The sequence below is a fragment of the Xiphias gladius genome, chromosome 19, assembly GCF_016859285.1.
Source record: "Xiphias gladius isolate SHS-SW01 ecotype Sanya breed wild chromosome 19, ASM1685928v1, whole genome shotgun sequence".
NCBI lineage: Eukaryota > Metazoa > Chordata > Actinopteri > Istiophoriformes > Xiphiidae > Xiphias > Xiphias gladius.
This window is the reverse complement of record NC_053418.1, coordinates 6940686-6966404: the sequence shown is the minus strand read 5'-3', so window position 1 is coordinate 6966404 and position 25719 is coordinate 6940686. Positions and strand designations below refer to the sequence as shown.

General features: G+C 39.4%; 1 protein-coding gene across 3 annotated transcripts; it reads left to right on the top strand.

Annotated features, from left to right (window-relative positions):
- LOC120804998 (serine/threonine-protein phosphatase with EF-hands 2) lies at positions 1-17385 on the top strand. 3 transcript variants are annotated; one of them, XM_040154805.1, is made up of 18 exons: positions 1-707; positions 1708-1767; positions 1955-1963; positions 3103-3230; positions 3330-3384; positions 3490-3665; positions 5115-5229; positions 5799-5845; positions 6288-6454; positions 6600-6636; positions 7248-7397; positions 7544-7864; positions 10522-10707; positions 10876-11018; positions 12374-12480; positions 13452-13618; positions 14941-15028; positions 16717-17385. In XM_040154805.1, exons 2-18 carry the CDS (start codon positions 1716-1718, stop codon positions 16968-16970), a joined length of 2202 nt encoding a protein of 733 aa, XP_040010739.1. In that variant the 5' UTR covers positions 1-707; positions 1708-1715; the 3' UTR covers positions 16971-17385. The 3 variants fall into 3 exon arrangements, with proteins under 3 accessions (XP_040010739.1, XP_040010740.1, XP_040010741.1); XM_040154806.1 differs by lacking the exon at positions 1955-1963; XM_040154807.1 differs by lacking the exons at positions 1-707; positions 1955-1963 and having other exon boundaries at positions 1645-1767.
- Positions 17386-25719: the final 8334 nt, after the last annotated feature.

Below are 25719 nucleotides of genomic sequence, written 5' to 3'. Positions count from 1 at the left end.
GTTTTTCCTTGACCTATGCACCATCCCTCCATCATGTTCGGTGCAAATCGAATCAGTAGTTTTTGCGTAATCCTGCTGACAGACAGACAAACAAACAAACAAACAAACAAACAGACAAGACATGGGTGATCACTTGACTTGTTACTCCTTGGCGGAGGTAACAGGTCAAGAATTCCTGTTAAAAGATGTCATTGAGTTTCGCTTCAATGGAAGTTATTTGAGCTCACATGCAAACACCAGCCTGGACTCCACAAAAAGCTCCCGTAATCAAAAGCACTTCAGAAAACAAAACCAAAAAAAGACGCTGGCCTCCCTCATGTCCCCTAAGTTTACCCCTGCCATCTTCCTATATAAAGACCAGTCTAGTCGCATCAAGTCATTAGCTCAGGTAATCCACTTTTGGCCCGCTGCCTTCGTTATGCGATCACACCAAGGGTCTAAGGACTAAACCAGTGCCAGCACAGACCAGGGGAGGTGCACCGTGGGGATAGCGTCACACATGAGGCCCCTGTGGTGAGTTACTGGGCGCTGCTCTAATTCATCTACTCACAATGACCGGTCTGACTGACATCCTGCCGCTTTTGACCTGATCCTGGTGGACCGGTGGAGGATGAAACCGAGCAAATGGCTGTTTAAATACTTGATGACACACAGCACTGACGGCCAAACCGCTTTGGAACTGGTGACTGGGTAGAGGAGGTGACCACGTAAGTGATTTAAGTCTCCTGGTAGTATTACTTTTTTTTTTAGATTTCTTCAGCAGGTAAATTACTCCTGCAAAGATCAAAAAGAGCAGATACGGGCGGGAAATAATGTCATAAGTCTCTGTTTTGGTCTCTTGATTAGGTCTCTAGAAAGTGTGAAACATCTTAAAATGTTCCAGACTAGGTTCACATATTTGTTTCAAACACTTCTCCATGTTAATTTCAGTCCACTGCCTCATAGTACTATTATTCTTTTGGGTAATTAAGCTCTCATTCACAGAACAGTATTGTTGTCAGAAACCCCCGTCTGATCGGATGACCGTGGCCTGCTGTTAAATATCTTTATATGTGACGAAAACCACCCATCTGTTCTTTTAAGTAGGCTTAAACCTGCACCGCAAAACAAGAAAATTATGTGCAAACACTATTTAATGAAATCTACCAGGTTCAGATTGAAACGCTCGATTTTTTTTTTTTACTGGCTTTTGCAAATTGTAAACATTAATTTAGACATCATTTATTTACCCAAAACGACAAAAGGACATTTAAAAATGCCGTTTTCGGGCCAAGGAGATCTTTCCTGCCTCCTCGGTGTCATGGATAGGTATAATGTACGCCTCTGTGGAATTCGGACGAAAACAGTCCACTGCTCCAGGATTGAGGCCAATTGCGCAGGTCAGTAGTGAACCAGCATATTATAAGATTAAAAGGGCACAAAGTCGATTGCGCTCCAGCTTCAGCTCTCCCGCCGCTGCCGAGCCCCTCCAACTTTCCAGCTCTGTGAATGAAAGAGGCCAGAATTATTTTAAAAATGTGTGAAGGAGCGGTGAACCTGTGTCCCGATCTGTAAATGTGCACTCAGATTTTTAAGTATACTCAGATATGTGATTTCAGAAAGCCATAAACTCCTTTTTAGAGTATCAGCTTCAAAATCATCTTTCTGTGGACCTTTTTAGGCTCGGTTTTGCACAGTGATTTAGTGTTTATTTGGTGTTTTGAACAGGAACAGTCATGGGATGTGGCGTCACAAAGTCCAACCAGTTCCACAAACAATCTGGAAAAGGTAACTGTGAACGTGCAGACAGTTAGACAGAGGCCGATGTACCTGATGGGCACTTTTATCCTCCTCAGATTTAGATAATTCACTGAGTGGCTTTTGTTTGCTTTGCACTTCAACTGTAATGCCCCCCTTACATGTGTTGTAGTAATTTATTTATTTTTTTTTTGTCTTTCTGTCCTGCTGCATGCAGCCGTCACAAGTAAGTCACACCCGTCTTGCCTTGTTTGTTGTGTTGTGGTTGTTTGCTAGATGTTTAATGTTAAGCTCAAACCACACAGATCTGGGTGGAAAAATCAAATGTCCAAGTTAAGCAAAAAAAAAAAAAAAAAAAAATTTTACAGATTTTTTACTCAGGTAGAACTGAAGTAAATAAACTGGAGACATTGAATAAAACAATCAATCGACTATCAAAATAGTTGCCTATTCATTTTCTATTGATCGACTAATCGATTAGTTGACAGATTGTTGCATCTGTAGGGCATTGCTGATATTTTTTAAGAGCACACAAGATTTGTACTTTCTGTGACGGAGGGTATTTCAAATTTTGACGGTGTTTATTGAATAACAGTAATTGAAAAACAGTAACTGACTTAAATAAACGAAAATACTTAAGAAAAAAGTACAATATAAAGCTGGCCAGCAGTCACAAGGGATAGATATTATTACATCCTCCCTTGTTTTGTCAGTTGTGGTCCACGACAGTTTCAGTGGGACAGAGCAGTACATCAGAATATCACTGTATTATTATGAATATTTTTCCAGTGTTGAAATATGTAACAATTTGGCCAATGTAGGCAATATCACCTATAAATTGATCAAAATGATGTAAATAAACTTTCAATCAATGGTTCATAACGCAATATAAAGCAGCTGTAAGGACATTTGCGGTTGTTTATTAATGTACAGTATTTGTCAAAAGTTACAACTTCTCCTATAAAGACACATTCTTTATTACTGTGGCTGTGTTTTATTGAATTGTCACTCATGGTCTGTTTATACAGCAGCCTCCACTTATGGATGTCCACAGGAGGAGTTATAGTTTTTGACAAATACATTAATAAACACTTTTTTCTGCTTACAGCTACTTTATTGTTTGTTATCAACCATTTTTTTTACATGTTTGTATACATGTTTGTAAATGATAAATAGTGGGACTTTGATTTGATTGATAAATAGTGGGCATTATTTGATTATGTCATTTCAGTGTAATTCTACTAAAAGTCCTTATGTCCACAGAGGAGAGAGAGGAGAGAAGAATTCGATCAAGCATGAAAACTGATCCGCCTGCATCTCTGCGGCGTTTGATATTTTTCTGATCACCTGTTGCCTGTGTTCCAGCCATAAAAGCTGCCGTCCTGATTCAGCGATGGTACCGTCAGTACGTAGCCCGCACAGAGATGAGACGGAGATACACCTGGCACATCTTCCAGTCCATCGAATACTCGGGAGAACAGGCTCAGATAAAGGTGACAAAGTACCAGAGATGATCCAGTATAATCCTGTATGTTTGCTATAAAGAGAGAATAGAACTACAAGCTCAACTCTCATCTCTCCTGCCCATGCAGCTTTATAATTTCCTCGGCTACCTCATGGACAATTTCACACCGTCAAGCAATGAACGTAAGATTTCACATTTCAGCTTAAAAGCCGTACCGTTCAGGAATTTCCTTGTGTAAAAAAAAACAAAACAAAACAAATCTCTGAGTTTGAACCCTCGTCCTCCAGGGAATCTGATCTCGCACATCTTCAGAGAGAACGAGGTTTGCCGGGACGCAGAGTGGGAGAGGTACTTCTGCTACAAGAGCATCGAGGTGCCAGAGATTTACTCAGGACCTCATCTCACCTTCCCTCTGACGGTGGAGCAGGCCGTCGGGCTGGTGGAGGCCTTCAGGACGAAGAAAGTAGGTGCACAGCAGTTCAGTAACTTCTAACCGGCCTGAAACACGATGCCTTGGCTCATGTTTTTTTTTTTTTCTTCATCACTGTGATGGGTAGAATTCACTTAAAAACAAAAGCTACAGCAGGTTTAGATGCCAGCGAAGCACCTTTCTGTATGTCACTGGGAAAAAATAACATGATGATAATATTTCGAATAATAGCTTGTCCGATACTAGGTTTTTGAGACCAGCACACACTGGAAACAAAAAAAATCCTCCCCTTTCCTTCCACGCCATGTTAAATCTGCATTTATTTTTTTACCAGCTTTGGAGAAGTTTAATCTCAAGTTTTTCTTCAAAAAGGCAGACGTTCCAATCCGTGCTGTAGAAGATAATCCACTGGGTTCCTTCGTTGCTCTGCTCTTTAAAAGAAATACCATTCTTATGCCAACTCCGAGCAAACGACGGCAAAGAGCCAATCAAACTGCAGTGGGGCAACAGTGAATCAGACCCACTTGGCAACGAATTTGTGCCGGCTGCTCTCATTACCAAAGACATGGATTAATCCAGAATTACATTCATTTCTAAATTACTCAGTATCACTAAAACCCAGTTTTTTCATGCTGCCAGCATCTTATTGGCTCTACATACAGTATATCTGCAACAAGCTGATATTTTCCGACATGTCAGCCTGGGAGATTTATCAGTATACCTCCATACCTCTGAAATGCTAAGATTATACTTATTTTGCTGACATGCCTATGAAGATAATAATTACTAAGAGAGGGAAATTATTACTGAAAAAAATGAATTGTAATGTATTTACTGTATTTTACTTTTCTTTGGCTAACAGTGTAAAAAGTGAATTGTAACAGCAGGACAAGCAAGATATTAAACTTGCAGATTTAAAAAAAAGAAAGAAAAAGAAACAGCAATTTACTGTACTGAGGCTGTTGATATTTGCATTGTGGATGATGGAAAGCAAGTTCGCAACACAAATCACGAGCCTTAGTATGTAGTGTATATTTTATCTGCAAGACAAAAATACTCTGGCTTATCTGTATGAAACTGACCATTGAAATCATGTTAAGAGTTTAAGATGGAGTCTAACTCCTCAACAGGGTGTTTTGGTGTTGAGGAGAATTTCCAAAAAACAAATCAACTGCATCTTTGAGGATCTTTTTTTGATGTCCAAATGAAGCCAACGTTGACAATTTATCCTAAGAATTTTTGTTTTAGAATTCCTGGCATTTTCTTTCTTATTTAATTAGTCATGTCTGAGAATATCGAAAAGCAAACTTCAAACAAAATGGGTTATTAGTTTATCGTTGTTTTTTTTCTGTGCAAGGAATAAGGACAGGAAGCATGCGTGCATGACCCACAGCAGTTATCAAGCACTGCAGTGTGATGTATGTTCATGTGACTGCCTCTGTACCTGAAACCCCTCTTGCTGACGAGTCTCTCTCTCAGTAGCAGCTGCACTCGCGCTACGTCCTCCAGCTCCTGCTAGAGACGTGGAAACTGCTCCGGATGTTGCCAAATATCAACCGCATCTCCACATGCCAAAGCAAAGAGATCACTATTTGTGGTGAGCTTTTTTGGATGATTGATTTTTTTGCCTTTAATTGATAGAGACAGTAAAGAGGTGGTTGGGAATGAGGGAAGATTGATCGGGGATTGATCGATCTACAGCTTCTAAATTGTGAATCTTTGCCAGTTTGCTTTATCTCCCATATTACATTTAAGTGAATCTTTTGGGGGTTTTCCTTTTGGGTTTATACTGTATGTCAACTTGTGCTTTGGTTAATTGTAATGGGTGTTTTTCTCTATTTTTATAAACCAAAGTTTTTGAGGCATTTACAAAATATCTGATATTTTCTAGTCCAAACGAATTGAAAATGAGAAAGCTATTGGCAGAACTACTTGTTAATAAAAAATAATAATTTGTTGCCGCCCTAACCTTAAACCCTTGAGGCACCACTACATCCCAAAAAATGTTTTTGGTAATATATTGCATCTAAGCGTAATTCCTGAAAATTGATTTTAGAGCAAGAGTCTCTTTGTTGTAAAAGTTCAAGCACATCCAGACAGTTTCGTTCAGTGTGTGGTTATTCATGAACCATATGAATTTATTTACTTATATCCTCTTCATTACAGGTGATTTGCACGGCCAACTGGAAGACCTGCTGCTGATTTTCTACAAGGTTGGGACCTCATCTTCTAAAATCTTAGAATTTCATGAATGCTGAAATAATTCTGACTTAGAGACACAACCGTAGATTTATTTTTCTTTTTTTATTTAGCTTATTACTTGTGGTTATTATTTTTCAATAGTAGTTAACAGACGGACATTTTCACTGAAATTGTTAAAGTCCTCTGAATTAATTATTTGAATTAAAATACTTTCCTCCAGTGCTCCAGAGCTCTAAAATACGGTAGATCGCAAGCTAACATTAGCAGAGCTGCAGTTGTTGATTGAATAATTAACTAACAATTTTTTTAGTCCATGAAATGTCGGGAAAAAAAGTGAAAAACACTCATTACAAGTTCCAAACGTTACATCTTTACCATGTCATATTCCCTTCAAAACCTCAAACATATTCCATTTTAAATGACAGCTTTACACGGCTGCTTCTTACGTTACAGAATGGCATGCCGTCCTTGGAGAAGCCCTATGTCTTCAACGGAGACTTTGTGGACCGAGGCAAAGACTCCATTGAGATCCTTCTCGTCCTGTTTTCATTCCTGCTCGTCTATCCGAGTGACGTCTACCTCAACAGAGGGAACCACGAGGACCACATAGTCAACCTGAGGTAATGCAAACATACCTACCTGTTGGACAGTGAAGCCAAAAGTCTCTTTTTTCAGCTTACTCTTTTTCCTCCTTTATCAAATTCGTCAGGTATAATTAAATCCTCATCTTCTAACTTGTACCTTGTGTTTCTGTGGCTGGTACAGGTACGGCTTCACAAAGGAGGTGTTGACTAAATACAAGGTAGGTTTAAATCATTTAACCCTGCACATCTTCCTCTGTTTACTGCTTGTTATTAACTCCTCATCTCTGCGTTTCAAACCAGTGCATGGAGCCAAAATTTGTCCTTATCCCTACTATCTTTGCGGCATCAGATTTAAATGGTTTCAATCACCTTGGCCTACACATTCCCACTAAAGCCTGATATGGGCCGACTTCTTTACCACTACAATACCGGAAACTCCTCCTTGCAGCTAAGAGGATTTGAGGTCATTAAATCTGCTGACTGCAGGACATCTGAGACTGTTCTTGGCTTCTCACGAGTCAGGCAGGAAAACCTCAGATGTCCCAGATGTTTTCAAATTTACTGTCGAGTTTGAATTCCTGCACACGGTCAGCATTGATCTGAATAGAAATTTGGTTTATAGACATCAGGCATCAAACTCAAAATCAGAAAGAGCATCTTAATACTAGAGACACAAGCTGCAACAACCTATCAGAAAAAAACAACTACACCTCAAGAAATAATTTAAAAATCCATAAAATGGGGCAATAATGTATTTAAAGATCCACTGAAGACAAAGAAGAGAAGAGGAGGATGAATGACGTCGTCTCCATTTTGTGCTTCTCCTCAGATGCACGGCAAACGGATCCTGAAGCTGCTGCAGAAGATTTTCAGCTGGTTGCCTTTGGCGACGGTGATCGACCAAAAGGTGCTGGTTCTCCACGGAGGGATCTCCGACAGCACAGACCTCAACCTGCTCGCCAGAGTGGGCAGACACAGTGTGAGGAAGCAGGATGTGCAGCTGTGACAAACTCTTTTTATCGAAACTGCATCAAGCACAGATACACCTCCCTTCATTTTCATTTCATGTCATTTTTTATCAGTCCCTGAAATCTGTGCTCTTCTCTGTTTTTTTTTTTTTCCCAGTACGTTTCGGCGCTGAGGCCTCCGAAGAAGAGGCACATCACCTCAGCGGGGACCTCCATCGACTCGGACATGGACGAAGATATCTGGTCCACCAACAGGCGGCGGGCCTCCCTCACATATCCCAAACCTCTGGGAACCCGCGAAAGCTTCCAGAACCGCTCGCTGCAGGACTTCTCCGACCGGATCAGAGTGAACGTGGAGGACGAGCTGGAGATCGACAAGAGGAGACAGCCCATTTTCAACAGATCAGAAAAAGAGACAAATCCGTCTGCGTCCTCTGACTCTGTCAGCAGTGACAACATCAAGGAAGAATGGAAACAGGTGATGAATTAATATTGAGCAGGTGATTGCGCAGTTGCTCTGAGATAGATTCTATCCCATTTAATCCTATTTAATGTGCTTGTTGAAAAGTCTACCGATCCCACGTTGTCTTTGTTTTAAGTTTTGTTTTTTCACAGCTTCTTAAATGGTCGCATTTGAGCTGCCAAAGTTAACTCTATTACTGTTAATAATAAACCTTATTTATTATAAGTGCCTTAAAAGGCAGTAAATTCAGTGAATAAATGGGGAAAAAAGTGAAAAAGTAAACGAAGCAAAACTAAAACACAATTAAAACACAACAGAGCTACAATATAAGCAAATGTGCATATTCAGAAAATTATAAAATGATGAAAAGAGGCAGAACAAAGAGAAAAATATATTTAAAAATATATATATAAAGATATATGTCAGACTTCTATTTAAAAATAAAAGATGTTTTTATGCCACACGTTTAACAGACAAAGACCTGCCGTCAAATTTCTGCAGACCTCAGGTTTTTCCCAAATATAAATAATCAAAATAATGTTAATTTTTAGTTGGTCCTAGCCAGGTGAACCGCATTAACATTGTTTTTGTATTTATAATATGTAATGTTACAAATTACCACTGAACCCTGACGGTTAGGCACTTTCAACCGTTCAACAAACAGCAAATGGTTTAATTGCAAAATGCTACATTTCCGTATTGTAAAACGTTGCTCCCTAAATTATTAGTATTTCATCGGTGCATTGTCAAATTACATGAGTATTTTAAAATCACTGATGATTCTGTAAAGTAAATCAGATAAGATTACTTTGACAAAAAGAAATTTAACTCAAGGTCCACTTACTAGTTTTTTTTTTTACTAGATTACATCAGATTACACTGAATGCCAATTTCCTTTTAAATGGTTATTGTATCACCAAAAAAGTCTTGTTTTTAATTTCACGCCATAAAAACACATTCAAGTAAAGCACAACATTAGTAGGGTTGCAACTCATGATTATTTTCTTTATTGATTGATCTGAAGTATATTCTTTTCAATTAATTTATTAATAGTAATTTGTCTGTAAAATGTCAGAAAATGGGGAAAAGGGCCCATTACAATACCAATCCAAAACCCAAATATATTCGGTTTAATAAAGCTGCGAATTCTCACATTTGAGAAGCTGGAACCAGAAATCTTCTGGCGTTTTTGCTTTAATAATTCGGTCTTTGGCAATTAATCAGTTACCAGATTCATATTCTGTTGAACGGGTGATCGTTCAATTCGCAAATTGTCTGAGTTTAAATATTACAACGTCTTAACGTTGCCTTGTGGAGTTTTCTTGTAAACAAAGTATTTTAGATTCAGCTTACTTTACATTCACGTTCAGTTGCTAGCAGTCCTGCTCTTACCCTTCCCTTCCTTTGTTGGTGCATTGCAACATAAAGTGTCTCGATGTGTTACTGCCAACTGTCAATCAGTGGAATAGCGCAACACCACTGGTCAGACAGTGTGTCGCGCCAACCACGTGTGCATGTTTGAAAATAAATAAAACAGGGACCCACTCATTAAAAAAAAAAAAAAAAAACAGTTCTGTAGCACGCTAGAGGTCAAAACTCCACAGGGAAACTTTGCAGTTTTATTAGAGGAGGTGTCCGTTATTTCAGTTGATGGACATCCAGGAATAAGGGTCATCATTTGTTTGATTTTTTTTTTTTTTTTTCTGTTCTGTGAATGAGTTTGTTTGTTGTTCTCAGGCCTTGAAGTGTGCCACATGAGATCTTTAGTTAGTGACTTTGTCTGGCTGCGGGGGAAAAAAAAAAAAATAAGAGGGTCATGGCCTTTGTGCTTTGGCTCTGTTTCAGTGGACTGAAGCAGTCCTGAGTCGCAGCCTGATAAACGCTCCATCGGTAATCAACACTCACCTCAGAGCGAGGGCGGTGGATTGTTGCCAGCGTGGGCCTTAATGTACTGTAATCCGCCGCAACATTAATCCCTCTGCCGTCAGCTCAATCTGCTCAATCTTAAGGCACATGGCACCTCAAGCACGGGCTGCAAAAGTCGATGGTCTCGTCTGGCTCTGGTGCTCAGCGGCGGTTCAGCGCCGAACTTGTTTGGTCACTCAGGGTAACATAGCCACTAAACTGTCTGAAACGTAAAATTGTGCTTTCAGGTGATTGTATGGAATAAGTAACAGATGGTCCTCAAAGACACATTAAATTACTTATATTCCATAAGTATAAATTTATTTATACTGTAAATTTAAGGGCTTTAATCGCAGCACTTTAAGCTTGAATTTCAGAAATAGAGATTATAGAAATTTATTTTGCTCTTTTAGGAAAAAGAAAACATTAAACAGACATACAAACTTAAATTTGTGCTACTATCAAATAAGACTAAGAGTATACAGCCATACTGTAGTGATATAGGGATTAAAATGGTGTAATTCAACAGGTGTAATTTACAGTTTGCATCTGGTATTAATGAATTTCATTCTCAGTGGCACTGAAAAGTGTTAAATAACAGAGACCTGTTATTGATGGCTTTGGTCGACCTACTGTAGCACTTAATGAGGCAGGAGTAAGGATTCACATTACTGTTGGTGAAGTCACTGAAAACAGAATAATTATTGACCGGAGTCGGTGGTTTTAAAATGAAAAATCTCCCCCCTGTCATTGCCGTATGCTTCCAGATCCTGGACCTGCTGTGGAGTGACCCGATGTCCCAGAACGGCTGCATACCCAACGAAGTGCGGGGCGGCGGCTGCTACTGGGGCCCCGACGTCACCGAGGACTTCCTGAACAGACACAATCTGCAGCTCATCATCCGCTCCCATGAGTGCAAACAGGACGGTTATGAGTTTTGCCACAACCGTAAGGTGAGCGCAGACACTGACAACTCAATTCATTTTCCAGTTAAATAGATCACTGACATGGTTGCAGATGCATTTCACGCCGTTTTTTCAAATATATCCTCTTGTATTCCAGTCTGAGGAAGTCTCAAAAATGCACTACAACATTAAACCTTTCTTCTCCCTTTCACTTAGGTCCTCACTCTGTTCTCTGCCTCCAATTACTACGACGTGGGAAGCAACAGGGGCGCCTACGTGAAGCTGGGTCCGGACCTTGTGCCTTATATGATTCAGTACCAGGCCAGCAGCATGACCAGAGAGCTCACTGTTAGGCAAAGGTAAAAAAAACTACCGGAAATTATTCATCCCAGCGATGTGAGTCACGGATATGGTTGGGTGTAAACACTAAGTTCAAACTAGAGGGGCTCTCAGAGACTGCAGGGCCAGGGTCAAAAACACATACACCAGACTTAAGAGGAAAAAATTCAAATTCATAGTAAATGATCCGGATCTGCCCCAAAATGTAATGGGTTCTTCACTGGCCCACGGCCCATCCCTCCACCAAGTTCGGTGCAAATCGGTCCAGTAGTTTTTGCGTAATGCTGCTGACAAATAAACAGACACAGATGAAAACATAACCTGCTTGTTGGCGGTAATGACTTATGTCCAGTGTTCCTGGCCTGCCGTGCATCACGATAACAACAAAAACTGCTGTGCCTTTCCTTTACTACTGCCCACAAGTTGTAACATGCAGATAAAACATTAGAAACATTCAACCACATCTGTTCTTTCCAAGTAAACTGAAAAGTTTTTAAACCTAATTTTTAAAAACTGTAACTGATTCTGAGGATCTCACATCATCTGGTGAGCTGTTCCAAAGTTTATTTTCCAAATATTGAGAAGTTTTAGATTCTAAAGCACCGGGTCTCTGAGTTTTGACTATGCGTAGCATTCACATGACTTGCTGCGAAATCCTGTACGCTGTTAGCGATGTTTGACCATTTTAATGACTTAAAAATGTCAGACACTTAGACGTGTTATCTGGACAATTGTTTTGGGCCACAGAGTTGCATATTCACTTTCTTACCAAGAGTTCGATGAGAAGATTGATACCACTCTCATGTCTGTCCTCAGTTTAAAGACTGGAAAGAAGGGGAAACTTGTATTGATCTTCTTATCTATCCTTAGCCAGAAAGTGAAATAGTATTTTTCAAAATGTTGAACTGTTCCTTTTAAAGGATTGACTGATTTATTATTATTATTATTATTATTATTATTAATATCAAGTTGTTGTCACGTTAACTTTCAGTTAGTTGACTTATGATTTCAGCAAAACTTTCCTCAAATATGAAACGAATGTGTGTACACAACATATCAACATTATTAATGGTACGTTAATATTCCAAACATACATAATTATTGTTCTACTTTTGCAGCTGTAGTAAATTCCTGCACATAAAATTCAGTTTGATAGGAAATTTTTGCCTTTTTTGACGACTCCTGTGTCCATTTTATTCTGTTTTGAATTGATTTTAATTTCATTTTCAGTTGTTTTTTTTTTTTTTTTTTAATCTTCTAATGAATTTCTTCACCTCGAAAGACTTCATTCAAATGAACTTGCCTTGCCTACTGTTTTTTTTAACGTTTAATGCCGTTCATTACCTGTTTATATGTGTTTTTATCTCGTCTGCAGTGTCGGGCAAACCGAGCGCTCGGCCCTCAAAGTCCTGCGCGAGCAGCTGTTTGCGCACAGGTCTGACCTCATCTGTGCCTTCAGAAAGTTCGACAGCGGCAACACAGGTGTGTGTGTGTGTGTGTGTGTGTGTGTAGCGCGAGTTTCGTGATCCTGTTCCGTCCTCAGCGGATGAGGTGTTATTTACTTTCATTACAGACCTCACGTGTTCTTCCCTTTTCCCAGGTAGTTCTCAAAGGACGATGTCTGGATGGAGAGAAATGTGAGCGCACACCTTTGTGCACCATAATCCCCATTCAGGAAAAAACAAACGTGGGCAGAACAAAACATTTGATAGTTTCACAGAAACTTAAGCTGAAACTTTTGTTGTGATTTACCTTTATTCAGCCAACATCCTTGTTTCTCAAGTAAATAAGGAAGTATATAATTTTCTGTCATTTTCTTGTCATTCAACTCCTCACTTTTTTTTTTTTACTACAGATTTTATTTACATTTACTTTTACCTCACTTACATTTTCGCTTGCAGGGGCAACTCTCCCATTAAATCCGATAGGGCCAAATCCCAGAGGGTCAATTTACAAATCGCCTCCAAAAACATGTGTGTGAGTAGTGCGTTTGAAGGGTCACGCTTGACCTTGGAAATAGTCGTTTGACAAAAACTCTAGGTCCTTCTGATGAAAGTTTTCAGGCTTTTTCCCGACGCACTTCACGGTCGTTCTCAGCGAAGTCTGTTTGTGTGTGTAATGTCCGTAATGAGGCATGACTTCACCTTCAGCAGCTAGTCTTCAAGAAGCAAAGCCACGGCAGCACTGACAACAAGCTTCCTTTTGATCACGTACCTTATACTTTATAATATATTACACTACAGTGTTCGTTGCCCTGATAGGACTGTGCGAGGGAACCCATGCATCCAAAAGAGCAAAGACAATGCAGCAATAACGGATGGAAATCTGGCTGCAATCTCACATTAATCCATTATTCAAATAATGGATTGAAAGGGTGAAAAAAGGGCCACCCTCAAATTTGACTGGTGTAACAGATTACCAAAGTCTCTGCTATGTTAACACCCCCCCATCAGGCCTGTTGTCTCTTCATGACTGGGCATCTGCAGTGGAGAGCGTGATGCACCTCGGTCTGCCCTGGAGGATGCTGCGCTATCAGCTGGTCACCAGGAAGACCAGCGATGGCATGATAGAATACCACGAGTGGTTCAACGAGCTCGCCATCAAAGGACCCAACACGGATGTAAGTGTGACGACAAAAGCTTTTCTTTTTTTTTTTTCGGTTTGTTTTTAAAAAACAGAAAAAAGACACAAGAACTCCGTCCTTCTTCCTTCATCCACAAACCCGACCCGACCCGTGGGTCAGTTGCATACAAAAACTTCATGAAAAGAGGGTTAAAAGTAAATGAATACAATAAAATACATTAATTAAAAAGGGACATACCTACATATATTCATATCTATATCAACTACCAGTAGCAAAGCACAGATCAGTCACTATTCATACTAGTGAGAGCCGAATTTTAGACGGTGAGGTGACGCTGAAATATCAAAGTGTAGACACAAAGAAATCCAAAAGGGCCATAGTACACTGCATGGACACGAAATAACCAACAGCACATTTAATTTGTTGGCAAATGATCTAGTTTGACAGACTATTGCAAAATTATTTTAAAATTAATTTAAAAGCAGTTACTAGCTAAGTGTCGTAGTGGCCGTGTCAGGTAACTTCAATTTCTACTGTGATTTTTCTGATCCAGGAAAACCAGGTTTTCTTATTTTGTCTCATTTTGTCTTAGTTTTAGAAGAGATAATCATTACAACTATTATTGGAAAAATGAATGATGCTCATTGCAACGTGACGAGTGACCTAGTTAGAGATGGATGGTGGTCACAGAAATACTATTATTACACTTTGGATAAACTTAATGATATTGTATATATTGTATATATATATCTGTTGCTACTGTGTCATATACTTAACAACTTAACAGACGCCCCCATTTTTGTGCAAGAGACCAAAAATAATGTACACAAAACAAAAAGGAGACCAGTTTAACTGCAGTCATTAAACTGGTCTCCTTTGAAATTTCACTCTTTAAAATTTACAACCAAAAAGTCAGAATGAGTCGAAAGATATTAAATCTAATTTACAGAGCCACACTGAATAGTAGAAATGTATTTTCTTTTTTTTTTGGGTGGGCATAAAAATATGATTATAAGGTCTGTAGTAGGACCTTTTGCGTGGAAAACACTTTGGAGCCACAGCCACAGGTCTGAACCAGTTCTGTGCCAACAGCTGTTGCAGTGATATGAGGATCCTAAAATACTTTAAACAGATAGAATTGGGAGACTTAGAGCTTTCAAACAATGTAGAATTTGTCAAGGTTGCATGAAGATGAGTCCGTTACAGAACAAAACACACGTAAAGCAACGCCACCAAGGCCAAAGCGTGCCATGGGGTTGGTCAGTGTATTTCAAAAGGTTAAATGCTGTTTAGATGAAAATAAAATCTCTCCCTTGGGAACTTTCTCACTGAGTTTTCATCATTTTCTCCTCTTGCAGCACATTGACCAGAGTCTGCTTGAGACTCTGTATCGCCACCGCTCCACCTTGGAGACCATCTTCAGAATCGTAGACACGGACAACTCAGGTAAAACAATTTATTCATCACTGAATGAAGCTACGTGAAAGCTGGGAACATCTATACACACCATCTGTGTCAGAAATGCCATGAGAGTTCAGGTTTTACCACCAGCGCCCCAGAAATCAGTAAGATTTTTTTTTTAGACTCAACATTTTGCATCAACATCTGGTAGTCACGTGGGGAAAAAAACAAAAAAAAGATTGTACAAGTTCAGTTTGGTTTGTTTGCACTTTACAGCATCAAAACAGACAACAGAAGTGGACAGAAGTTAAACCCCTTTGCCAAATTAAAAATGAAAAAAAGCTAATATAAAAACATGAATTGGCCAAATAAAATTCAAATAAATACAAACAGGAGACACAAAATAAACAGAGCAATGCAGTGCCAATAAGATCATAATGATTGTACAAAAAAGAAAGAGAAAAAATTAAAAAGATTAATCAGATGTCAAGAAGATTAAAGGGACAATGCATTGATTTTACATATAAAATTCTGTTGTATAATGTCGTCCATGGCTCTGGAGGAGGACTGCTACCGATGATTATTTTCTTTATTGACTAATCTGGCAGTTACTATCTCTATTAATGGTTTGGTTTGTCTGACAAACAGTCCAAAACCCAAAAACATTAAATTGACAATGATATAAAACAGAGAAAAGCGGCAAATCCTCACACTGAAGAAGCTGCAACCACAGGACAATTTTTGCCCTAAAAAAAGGCAAAGATCCTTTCAAAATAACTTAAACGATCATTCAATTATCAAAATAGTTGGACATTAATTTTCTGTCCATCAACAAATCGATTAATCGACTAATCATTGCAGATCAAGTCCATAAAATGTTGGAAAACTGAAAAATGCTCATCACAATTACCCAGAGGGCTCTTTAAATGACTTGTTTTGTTAACACAACAGTTCAACGTCCAATATAATCTGACTAATTGATTATCCAAAACATTGTTTTAGCTAATATGCATCATATTTTTCTGTAAACAAACACCAAAGTGCATTTATGTTATCGTTCAAAGCTATCAACAAGAAGCTGTACCATAAATCTACCTCAATTTATAAAATCTAAATTTACAAGAAATGTTTACTTTTGTATTCCTCATTTAATCCTCTTGTTGTAATAGTCTGAAGTTGAATGTTTTCTTTTTAAAATTTTGAATTATAAGATGTGGGTTGATATTCTGTATCAGTGTAGAGATACATTAACCCGCACCAGTAAAAAAATCCACTGTGTTGTTTGTTGCAGTGGAGAAAAAAAAAAAGCCTTCTGATCAACAACTTGATGAAATGACTCTCCTGACTCACAGACACAATCTAATGAGAGGTGGTCTGGTTCAGGGTTAAGGTTCTCAGGGCTTTGCGAAGTGTTTGCTGTGTCCAGATTGAGACGTCTACAGAGTTCAGCCGCCGTTAATCCACCTGTAGCGTGCAAGAGACACCACCGCAGGTTATGGCCTCCTGAATCCTCCCAGTTAAGACGAGGATTAACCCACTGATCTACTGGTCTCTGTCAATCCCCCACCACTGATCTCATACACACACACACACACACACACACGCACACACTTAGTAACGCACACTTTTCCCTTCATCAACCTCCGCCTCTTTTTATATCTTCTTGGCAATCCACTTTTTCCATCCCTTCACTCCAGCTATAGCCTCCTAACCTTTAACCTCCTCCTCCCCAGGCTTCATCACTATCGAGGACTTCCGGCAGACCTGGAAGCTGCTGAGCGTCTACCTAAAGATGGAGATCACAGACGAGGCCATCTCCGACCTGGCCGTCACCATCGACAGCAACCAGGACGGCAGCATCGACATCGACGAGTTCATGGAGGCCTTCCGCCTCACAGACAAGAAGAGCCGGCTGGAGCGAGGGCGCAGCATGTTCATGGGCACGGCCCCCGACCTCACCAAGCTGGAGGGGGACCCCAACATTTAGAGCAGAGAGAGCAAAGACTGGAAACGGAGAGCGACCCCAAGCCCAGACTCGTTGCCGGTCAGGCGGCAGAGGGGAGGGCGGGGAGATGCTGCTGACGCAAGCTGCTATAATGACGCACATTAAGACGTAGGATGCTGCTGAGCAACAGGCACGCGGATCGCGTGGGATTAGGGGGAGGTCAGAGTTCAGGGTGTTTGACAGCGGATGTTTATTTCAGTTCATTCATCAGTTTTTTTTCCCACTGAGGAAGTGGGGGTGAAACACAACTGCATGGACAAGAATTTTGTTTCTTTTATGAACTTAGAATAGTTCAAAACTGTTGCAAAGGTACAATTTACAGACACAGAAACAGCTAGAAGGGCTCTCGGAGAGTGCAGACCTCCGCCGAGGCCAATGTCAAACAACATACACCAGACTTCAGAGGAAAAAAATATAAGTTCATAGTAAACGATCCGGATCTGCCCCAAAACATAATGGGTTCTCCCCTGGCCCATGCCCCATACCTTCACCAAGGTCGGTGCAAATCGGTTCAGTACTTTTTGCAAAACAACAAACAGACACGGGCGGAGGTAAAAAGGCATCATATTTAGGCTGGGTGTTTATTAAAATAACAATACTAGATATTGTGATCACAGTTGTAATGAAGGTTTTTGCATTTTATATCCATATTCCATCTGTCCGTAGGATTATTTTTAACAACAGAAAAATGTTTTACTTATGTGAAAGACTTTAAAAATGAAAAGAGTGACACCAGCACACTTACTCCAGATGTTTTTAAATGGACAACTTTTCGATTCCAGTCAGATTTTCATCAGGTCAAAATATTTAAAAAACGGTACCGGAGCTGCAAGTAACGATCATTTTCATTATCAGTTAATCTGCTGATGATTTTCTCAATTAATCAATTAGTAGTTTTGTCTATGAAATGTCAGAAAATGATTAACAGTTCAAGAAGGACAAAATGAAAAGTACATCTGCCCTAATGTATGAGAGAACAGAGACAATAAAACATCAAATATATCAAGAAATATCTCAAAAATATCCACAAGCTGTTGTAAATTACATGTAAAGAGAACGTAAAACAAGTTTTACTTATAAAATGTCTAAAACGATTAATTGATTATCGAAATAGTTGGAGATTCATTTTTAAAAACAAAGAATTATTAATCGTTCCAGGTCTAGTCCATAACATGCTGGAAAATTGTGAAAAATGTTTGTCGCTATCCACCAAAGACTTGTTGAGCTCAACCAGCAGTTCAAAACCCAACGATATTCAGTTTACAATGATGTAAAACTGACAAATAAAAAACTGACAATTGAAAATTACTGATTAATCAGACCATTGTTTCGACTCATATGCACTTTAATTTTCTGTTAACAAACACGTTTAAGTTATCGCTGAGAGCATGGAAAGCTAGAGACGAGAAGCTATACCAAAAATTTGCTCTCTACAATATTTAAATTTACAATAAATTTATAATTTGTATTTTGTATTCATCCTTTAATCGTCTTGCTGGAATGGTCTGAAGTGTAAAGTTGGGAAAACTTCTTCCTATGGAGTAGAAGGGTACCGATGTCTCCTTTTCTCTGACACTGTATCTCAGGGAGGACACTGGGTATTTTGCCTCTTTGAGATAATAGAATAATACCATTGTGTCTGACTATCCTGTGTTTTAAAGCTCTCAGTGAGTCGTTGCCTAGGTGAGACTCTGTTCATCGTAGCCGCTTTAACCAGAAACCGAACAAAAGAATACAGGATGGACAACAAATGATTGTGCAGCTCATCATAAGCACAAAGTATTTGCAACTAAATGTTGCTGGTGCCTTAGCAGTAAGAATTTTAACTTGAAGTTAAGTCTAGGATGCACTGATGATGTTTTGTATGTTTTGTAACGATGTACTGGGGTCCATCCGCGTCTCGAGTGGGATACGAACCCTCACCGTGTCCGGAACTGTGAACTAATGCTTTTGTCCGTTTGGCTTTTAGGATGATGTATCCGCCTCCAAGCTGTTACTTTAAATCCCAGAACAGTCGCTGTATTTTAAGGGGGTAGTCGGGAATTTTGGGAATTGCACTTATGGGAGTGGAATCAATCTTAACTCTCTACTAGAAAGCGAATAATAAACCAAAATGTCTAACTATTCCCTGAAGACGTAGCGATAACATGAGTTCAATATTCTCGGTTTGTATTGTTGAATAAAGCTCCCACATTGTTGAGTATTGTTTAACACAACCCAAGGAGACATGAAGAAATCAGCGTACGTATGAGTAACATTTTGTTGTGTGTAAAATGTAAATTTTACTGTATTTTTTTTTTTTAGCATGCTGACCATGTAAAACTGTTACTGTAAATACAGCGCACAGTCAAATTTGTAGAATTCATTTGAATGTGTCTGTGTGTGTGTGTGTGTGTGTGTGTGTGTGTGTGTGTGTGTGTGTTGGTGTTTGAGCTACAATTTAAAGAATCTAAACTGATCCAAAAGTGGCATATTAGGGAAAATATAGCGTATATATATATATGTATATATATATGTATATGTATATATATATGTATATCTATATATCTATCTATCTATACATATATCTCTATATATATCTATATCTATATAGATATATATATAATGATTAACTGACAAATGTGTTTCAGCTTTACAATATAATCATCTTTAGCAAATGATAAAAATTTAAAGGATTTTAAGAAACATGTACACATCTACACAAACTCTGACCTTTGATCTTTCTATATTTTCTTAAGTCAAATAATACTTGAACACTTTACGTCATTCCCCTTGGGATTTGCACAGTTTGAGTCCACATACTGAAATACACCTCTGCTTTAACATTTTTAATTTACTTCAAAACACCTGATCTAGACAAAAACAACTTCTTCAAACTTTTAATTTGGCACCATTCATCTCATATCATCTCAAATTATCAACAATATTATGTTGTTGCCCCCCCCCCCTCCTCCTGGGCAGATTAGTCTTCAGAATCACCAGCAGGGGGCACTAAAGACCTTTTAGTAAAACGTGTTGTGGAAGCAGTGGTAGAAGAAGTAACCGCAACCTGTAAAAGTACTAATACCACACTGTAAATATACTCCATTACGAGTAAAAGTACTGCATTAAAAATCCCACTGAAGTAGAGAGTGAGTAACAGTACAAAGGGGGAATGCATTAAATGTACTAGTAAAAGTACTCGAAAAATGGCCCCCGTGACTGTTATACTATTATACATTATATCATTAGATTACTATTACTCATGCATTAATGTGGCAACTAATGATTATTTTCATTATGGATTAATCTCCTTATTATTTGCTCAATTAATCGATTGATTGTTCGGTTTGTAAAAATTCAATGAGTCCGTCACAGTCAACTGGAGCCCAAAGGGACACCTTCACACTTCACTTGTCACGGACCATACCTCTGAATTAATCTAATTAATTAATTTTCTGTCAATCGACTCATTGTTTCCGCTCTACTAGTTTAACGTATAGCAAAGCGTCATATTATGAGCGCTTCATATCTTTTGTTAGCAAAAAAAAAAGAAAGCAAACGAACAGAGGCTTGGTAGGATTTCTGATTTCCGATTTCTGATTTCCGTCTACACCCTGAATTTGAGGTGCAGCAACAGACGATGTAATTTCCCGGGGTTTTATCTGCATTATCTTCCCAGGCGTCGGTGGTTAAGACAGTAGCTTTCAAATGATAAGCTTTCAGACGGGTGGAAACATGCCCGGAGCTGCCTGCAGTTAAAACAAGATTTGGAAAGCATTGGGCAAACAGAGATTTCCCACCCAGTCAACGTTTACCTGGAGAGGAGAGTTTGCCTTTGGAGTCAGGGGGCAGTGGGGGGGGGAGTAGGCCTTAAAATCAGTCCACGTCTCCCCTGGCGTCTTCATTGTTTGAACAGTTATGCAGTACGGATCAATATTAATAAAAGGAGTGTATTTGGAAATTCGCTTATTCGCTTTCTTGATATCACTCATGCACTTGAGTCCAGTATTAAGCTGAAGCCAGAAGCTGGCTGTCTTAGCTTAGCATAAAGAGAAAAGGAGGTGGAAGTTAGCCTGGCTTTGTTCTGTGGCGACAACAAAACACCTGCCTGCCAGCCCCTCACCAACTAAACCACTTTATATCTTCTTGGCTTATAATCTGTAAAAAAAAAACTAGTTTATTTTCATTTCGACTCAAGTAGTCGGACCAAGTACTCTCTGTCACACCACAACGTGTGCTTTTGACACTCCAGTTTTGCACAAAGTACACAAAGAAGGCACGTTAATTGGGGAATTTCACAGGTGCTGGTAGGCGGATGTGTCACACCACAACGTGTGCTTTTGACACTCCAGTTTTGCACAACAAAAAAGAAGCAAGCCACGTGGGGAATTTCACAGGTGCTGGTAGGCGGATTTGATAGTTACCGCTGGACAGAGCCGGGCTAGCCGCTTCCAGTCTTTGTGCTAAGCTAAGCTAAGCCGCCTCCTGGCCGTAGCTTCACATGAACTTACGAGACAGGAGGTTGGTATGGATTATCTCGTCTCGGTTTTGGCCAGAGACCGAATACACCAGATTACAGTGTTGGAGGAAGGACTCGGATCATTAAGTAGCAACTACGACAATGTAAAACCACTCATTCACAAGTGAAGTCCTGCATTAAAAATGTTACTTTAAGCAAAAGTAGAGAAGGCACTCATTGTGCAAAAAAAGATCCCTGATAGTGGTGTATTATTGTACATTATATTAACGGATATTACAGGATTAGTTGCATTTTATTGTTCTACCTGATCAGGGTGACTACAGTTGTCAGATAAATGTAGTGGAGTAAAGTGCACAGCACAGCGCAGAGCCAGGCTAGCCATTTCCCCCTGTTCCCAGTCTTTGTGCTAAGCTAAGCTGCCCGGATGCTTCATATTTAATGTGCACTGCAGGCACGAGAATGGTATTAATCTTCTCATCTAAGTCTTGGCAAGAGGGCCAATTCCCAAAAAGTACTTCTTTAATCTCGCCCTTTAATCATCATTTAAAGCACCCAGACCATGTGATAGACCTGAGTGTGCTTCTACAGAGATGGAGGCCCGACATGCTGCCACCTGCCCTCGCCTGCTTTTCACATCCAGCGACCAAAAAAACAAACCCCCAACACAAAAACTCACACACTGGTGACAAGTGGGACAAAAGAAGAAGGCAGTTTAGACCTAGTTTCTCCAGAGTAGGAGGATTGGGGGGGGGGGGTGTCTATTGTCCACCGCCTGCAGGTGGTCCTACAGTTGCAAAGCTGCTGAAGCTGTGCTCTAATGAAGACATCTGAATCAGTCAACCGGTGCGTCTCGAAACCCCCGCCCCCATAGCTTTGGCATCGGATGGCATCCAAGTTTACTTTTAAGTAATGTAAAGATGATTCAGAGGTTTTCAAGGGAATAATTATTCAACTTGTCAGGCTCAGTGTGTTCCAGCTCTGGTTAATGTTGAAGCCTTGTACGCTCTTTTCATTGCCTGATTTTTCAACTTCTACTTTACTATGGGACCTTTTTTTTTGCCTTTTGAAACTCACCCAGTTTTGAGGGCACTTACAACATTTATCTTCATTATTTTAACCATCATAAAACAATATGCCCTATAAAATTCCTCTCAGCTAGCTTCAAAGTAATATTAAATTTAAAAAAAAAGAAAGCCTGTGAAATGACAAAGAAACCAAAAGAGGCTCTTTAGATGAAAGAAGGATTAATTAGTTAATCAACAAAGTTTCCTAGGAAAAAAAGGAGTATTTGGTGTTACCTTGAAGGGAAAAAGAAGTTTGAAGCCAGCTATTATGGTTGAGATTTTTCTGTGTGTGTGTTTAATGTGCTTATTTTTTATTGAGTTTATGAGCAGTTGTTGATTTTCAGAGGACTCTCCTTGAAAGAACTGCTCCATCTAAAACCAAGTAACTATTCATTCATTACAGAAACTTCTTCATACAGATACATATGTTGAATCATATGCTTGCCTGTAGACAAATGTCACATTTTGCATGTTTTTGTGTGCTCAGTAAAAGACTCTCTAGGTTACCCAGGCAGTTGTTTGGAAGAAAGTCCTTGGGATTGTACTTACTGAACTCTGTGTCTGCAGCATTTTAGCTATAATTTAACCCAGATATCATCATTCTTTCCAGGAAATGCCCGTGGATATCAGTAATAAATTGTTTAAACTGTTAAAAAAACAAAAACCTTTTTCACTTTCAACAAACGTCCACCAGTGTGGAGAAGAAAGGGCCTTACTCAGCAACTATTTTTGTTGCATTCAAAAGGCCTTTGGGGGCGTCTGAATAAAGAAATGAAGCTAAAAAGTTTGAAGAATCGTTTATTCCTCACTGTCTGACAGCTTTATATACAGAGCTGAAATGATGAGTCATTCAACAGAAAAATAATCAGCAGTTTTTTTGACGACTTGTTAATTGGTATAATCGATTTTTCTAGCAGAAACAATTAAAAAATATCAGACATTCTCTGGTTTCAGTTTCTCAAATGAGAGGATTTGCTACTTTTCTTTGCCATTGTTCACTGTAAACTTGAAAATTTAGGGGTTTTGGAAACAAGACATTTGAAGACGTTACCTCAGGCACTGTCAAAATGATGGAAAAAAAAAATCGCTATACTGTGAATCATTTTAACCTGGTTTAACTTCCCCTGCTGACTTAAAATGTGACTTAACTGAACTTAGGTTGAATAATTAGTTCAAAGTTGTCTTATAAGTTAATGTAAAACCAGCAGAGTCAGCTGCACATGAGAAAACGCATTCGAAAGACTTGTAAAAGACACATGTAAGGCTGATCTCAGTGACTTTGTTCAACTATAAATTTAAGGGTGCAGGGACTGCATTCGATACGAATCTCCCTTGGGATTCACATTGTTTTCAGCATTATAAAAAAGAAACAACCGTGTATTAACATGTATTAAAGACAAACAGACACAGCGTCTGTCGAGTCGGTTTTCTGAAACAAAGAGGAGTGTCTGGAGAGTTTTCACTTTCCAAACAGTTTCTAAATGTTCTCTGATCTTTGGGGTTTTTTTTTTATGCCTACATACTGGACAGTTTTACGGGTTCAGCTGCTGGCAACTTGTACACATACAGCATGCACCGTGTAACATGGTGTCGAGAATGGACTTTGTGTTGCTTGACATTTACTGACATTTACAAAATGTTCTGCATCTGCTCACTTTAGGGCCTTTTTAAACCTACACCAGTCAAATTCAAGACCCCACAATCACTCACTGCACTGTTGCGTCACGTTTTGTGGGTATGAAAGCCAACCAACATTTGTGTTTATTTGTTATTGTTTGCAACGCACCCGCTGAGGACTCTGTGGGGTCGATTAAGCCACTGACATGTTTTGGTTGAGCTCGTTACACTAATTTTTGAGAAATCTTATCCAGCCTTCTATCTCTTCTGAAAGGACTGCAGTTGAAAATTAGCCAGCTGGCTAACACTGACACATTTACAGAAATATTGAGCAATGTGCTTTGTCCTTATAAATGAATAGAATGAAATGAAATGAACTTTTCTACGGTAATATTTTGAGTGATTGTCACTAAAGGTCTGCAAACGCTTATAGGTGCCTGCATCATTTTCTTGTATTTTGAGTTCCGGGCAGCTTTATACTTTTGCTAGATTGACAAAAAGTTAAGTCAGACTCATGGCTGTGTTTGGGTTGAAAAAAAAGAATACCATGCGTGTGGGGTAAGGGCAGTGTAAAAGCTGCATAACAAAATAAAAAATTGATGTGAAAATGAACCAAGAAAAACACTGGGAAGTCAGCAGAGGAGAGTCGCAGTGTCCAACACTGTCTCCTCAAAGTTACGCTTTGTACAAAATGTATGTGCTGTCGCAGTTTAGTTGTATAGAAATGTCATCTTTTAGGAGACGGGGGCGGCGGTGTCAGCAGAAAAAGCGTCGACTCAACTTAAGGGCGATCAACTCCGAAAAAAGAGAATGATGCACACCTCAAAGGAAAGACTGAAGGAGAACGTCTGTACGTGTTGACGCCTGCAGACCCTGAAACAACAAGCACGGGAGCAGAAACATGTGATCCCCAGAGGAGCTCAGACGGCGAGAACGTAGCCGCCCCAAGCCCAACGCTTATATGAATAAGGAGCAGAGAAGCTGCCTCTGTGTACGCATGTAATGCCCTTGTGGATTTGTGGATTTCTCTCCGTCACAGGCTTAGAGGAATGACAGAAACAGGTTACCTCCTGAACTCCTGCCTGAACTCGCTGCAGCCCGGCCGCAAGTTTCGCATGTGGGAGAAACAGTCAAAACAGGGAAGAGGCAAAGAGGTTGGCTTTGAAAACAGTGGGAAGAGTCGTTTTGGCAAAACATATACCGTTGCTGCATAAAAGGAGGGTTTCCCCTGAGTTTCTCATTTTTTTAAATCTTTTTTTGTTGATGTTTATGCAGAAAGCGCGTCTAGGGAAAAATGCTTGCTCTTCAGTCTTTGTGGTTTGTCCAGTTATTCACAGGAAAAAACACATATTTTATCACTGACCCAGCAGTAAGGCCTATTACTCTGAATGCTTAGTCATAGCTATTAAGGAATTTCTTCCCTGAAACCATGGGAATGCTGTATATAATCCAGTGGTGGAAGAAATATTCAGATCCTTTAAAGTAAAAGTACGTAATTATAATGTTCCTCATCAAAAGTAAAAATGGTCCCTGTGATTGATTTATTTATATAGGACATTATTAGATTGTTTCTGATGCATCAGTGTGT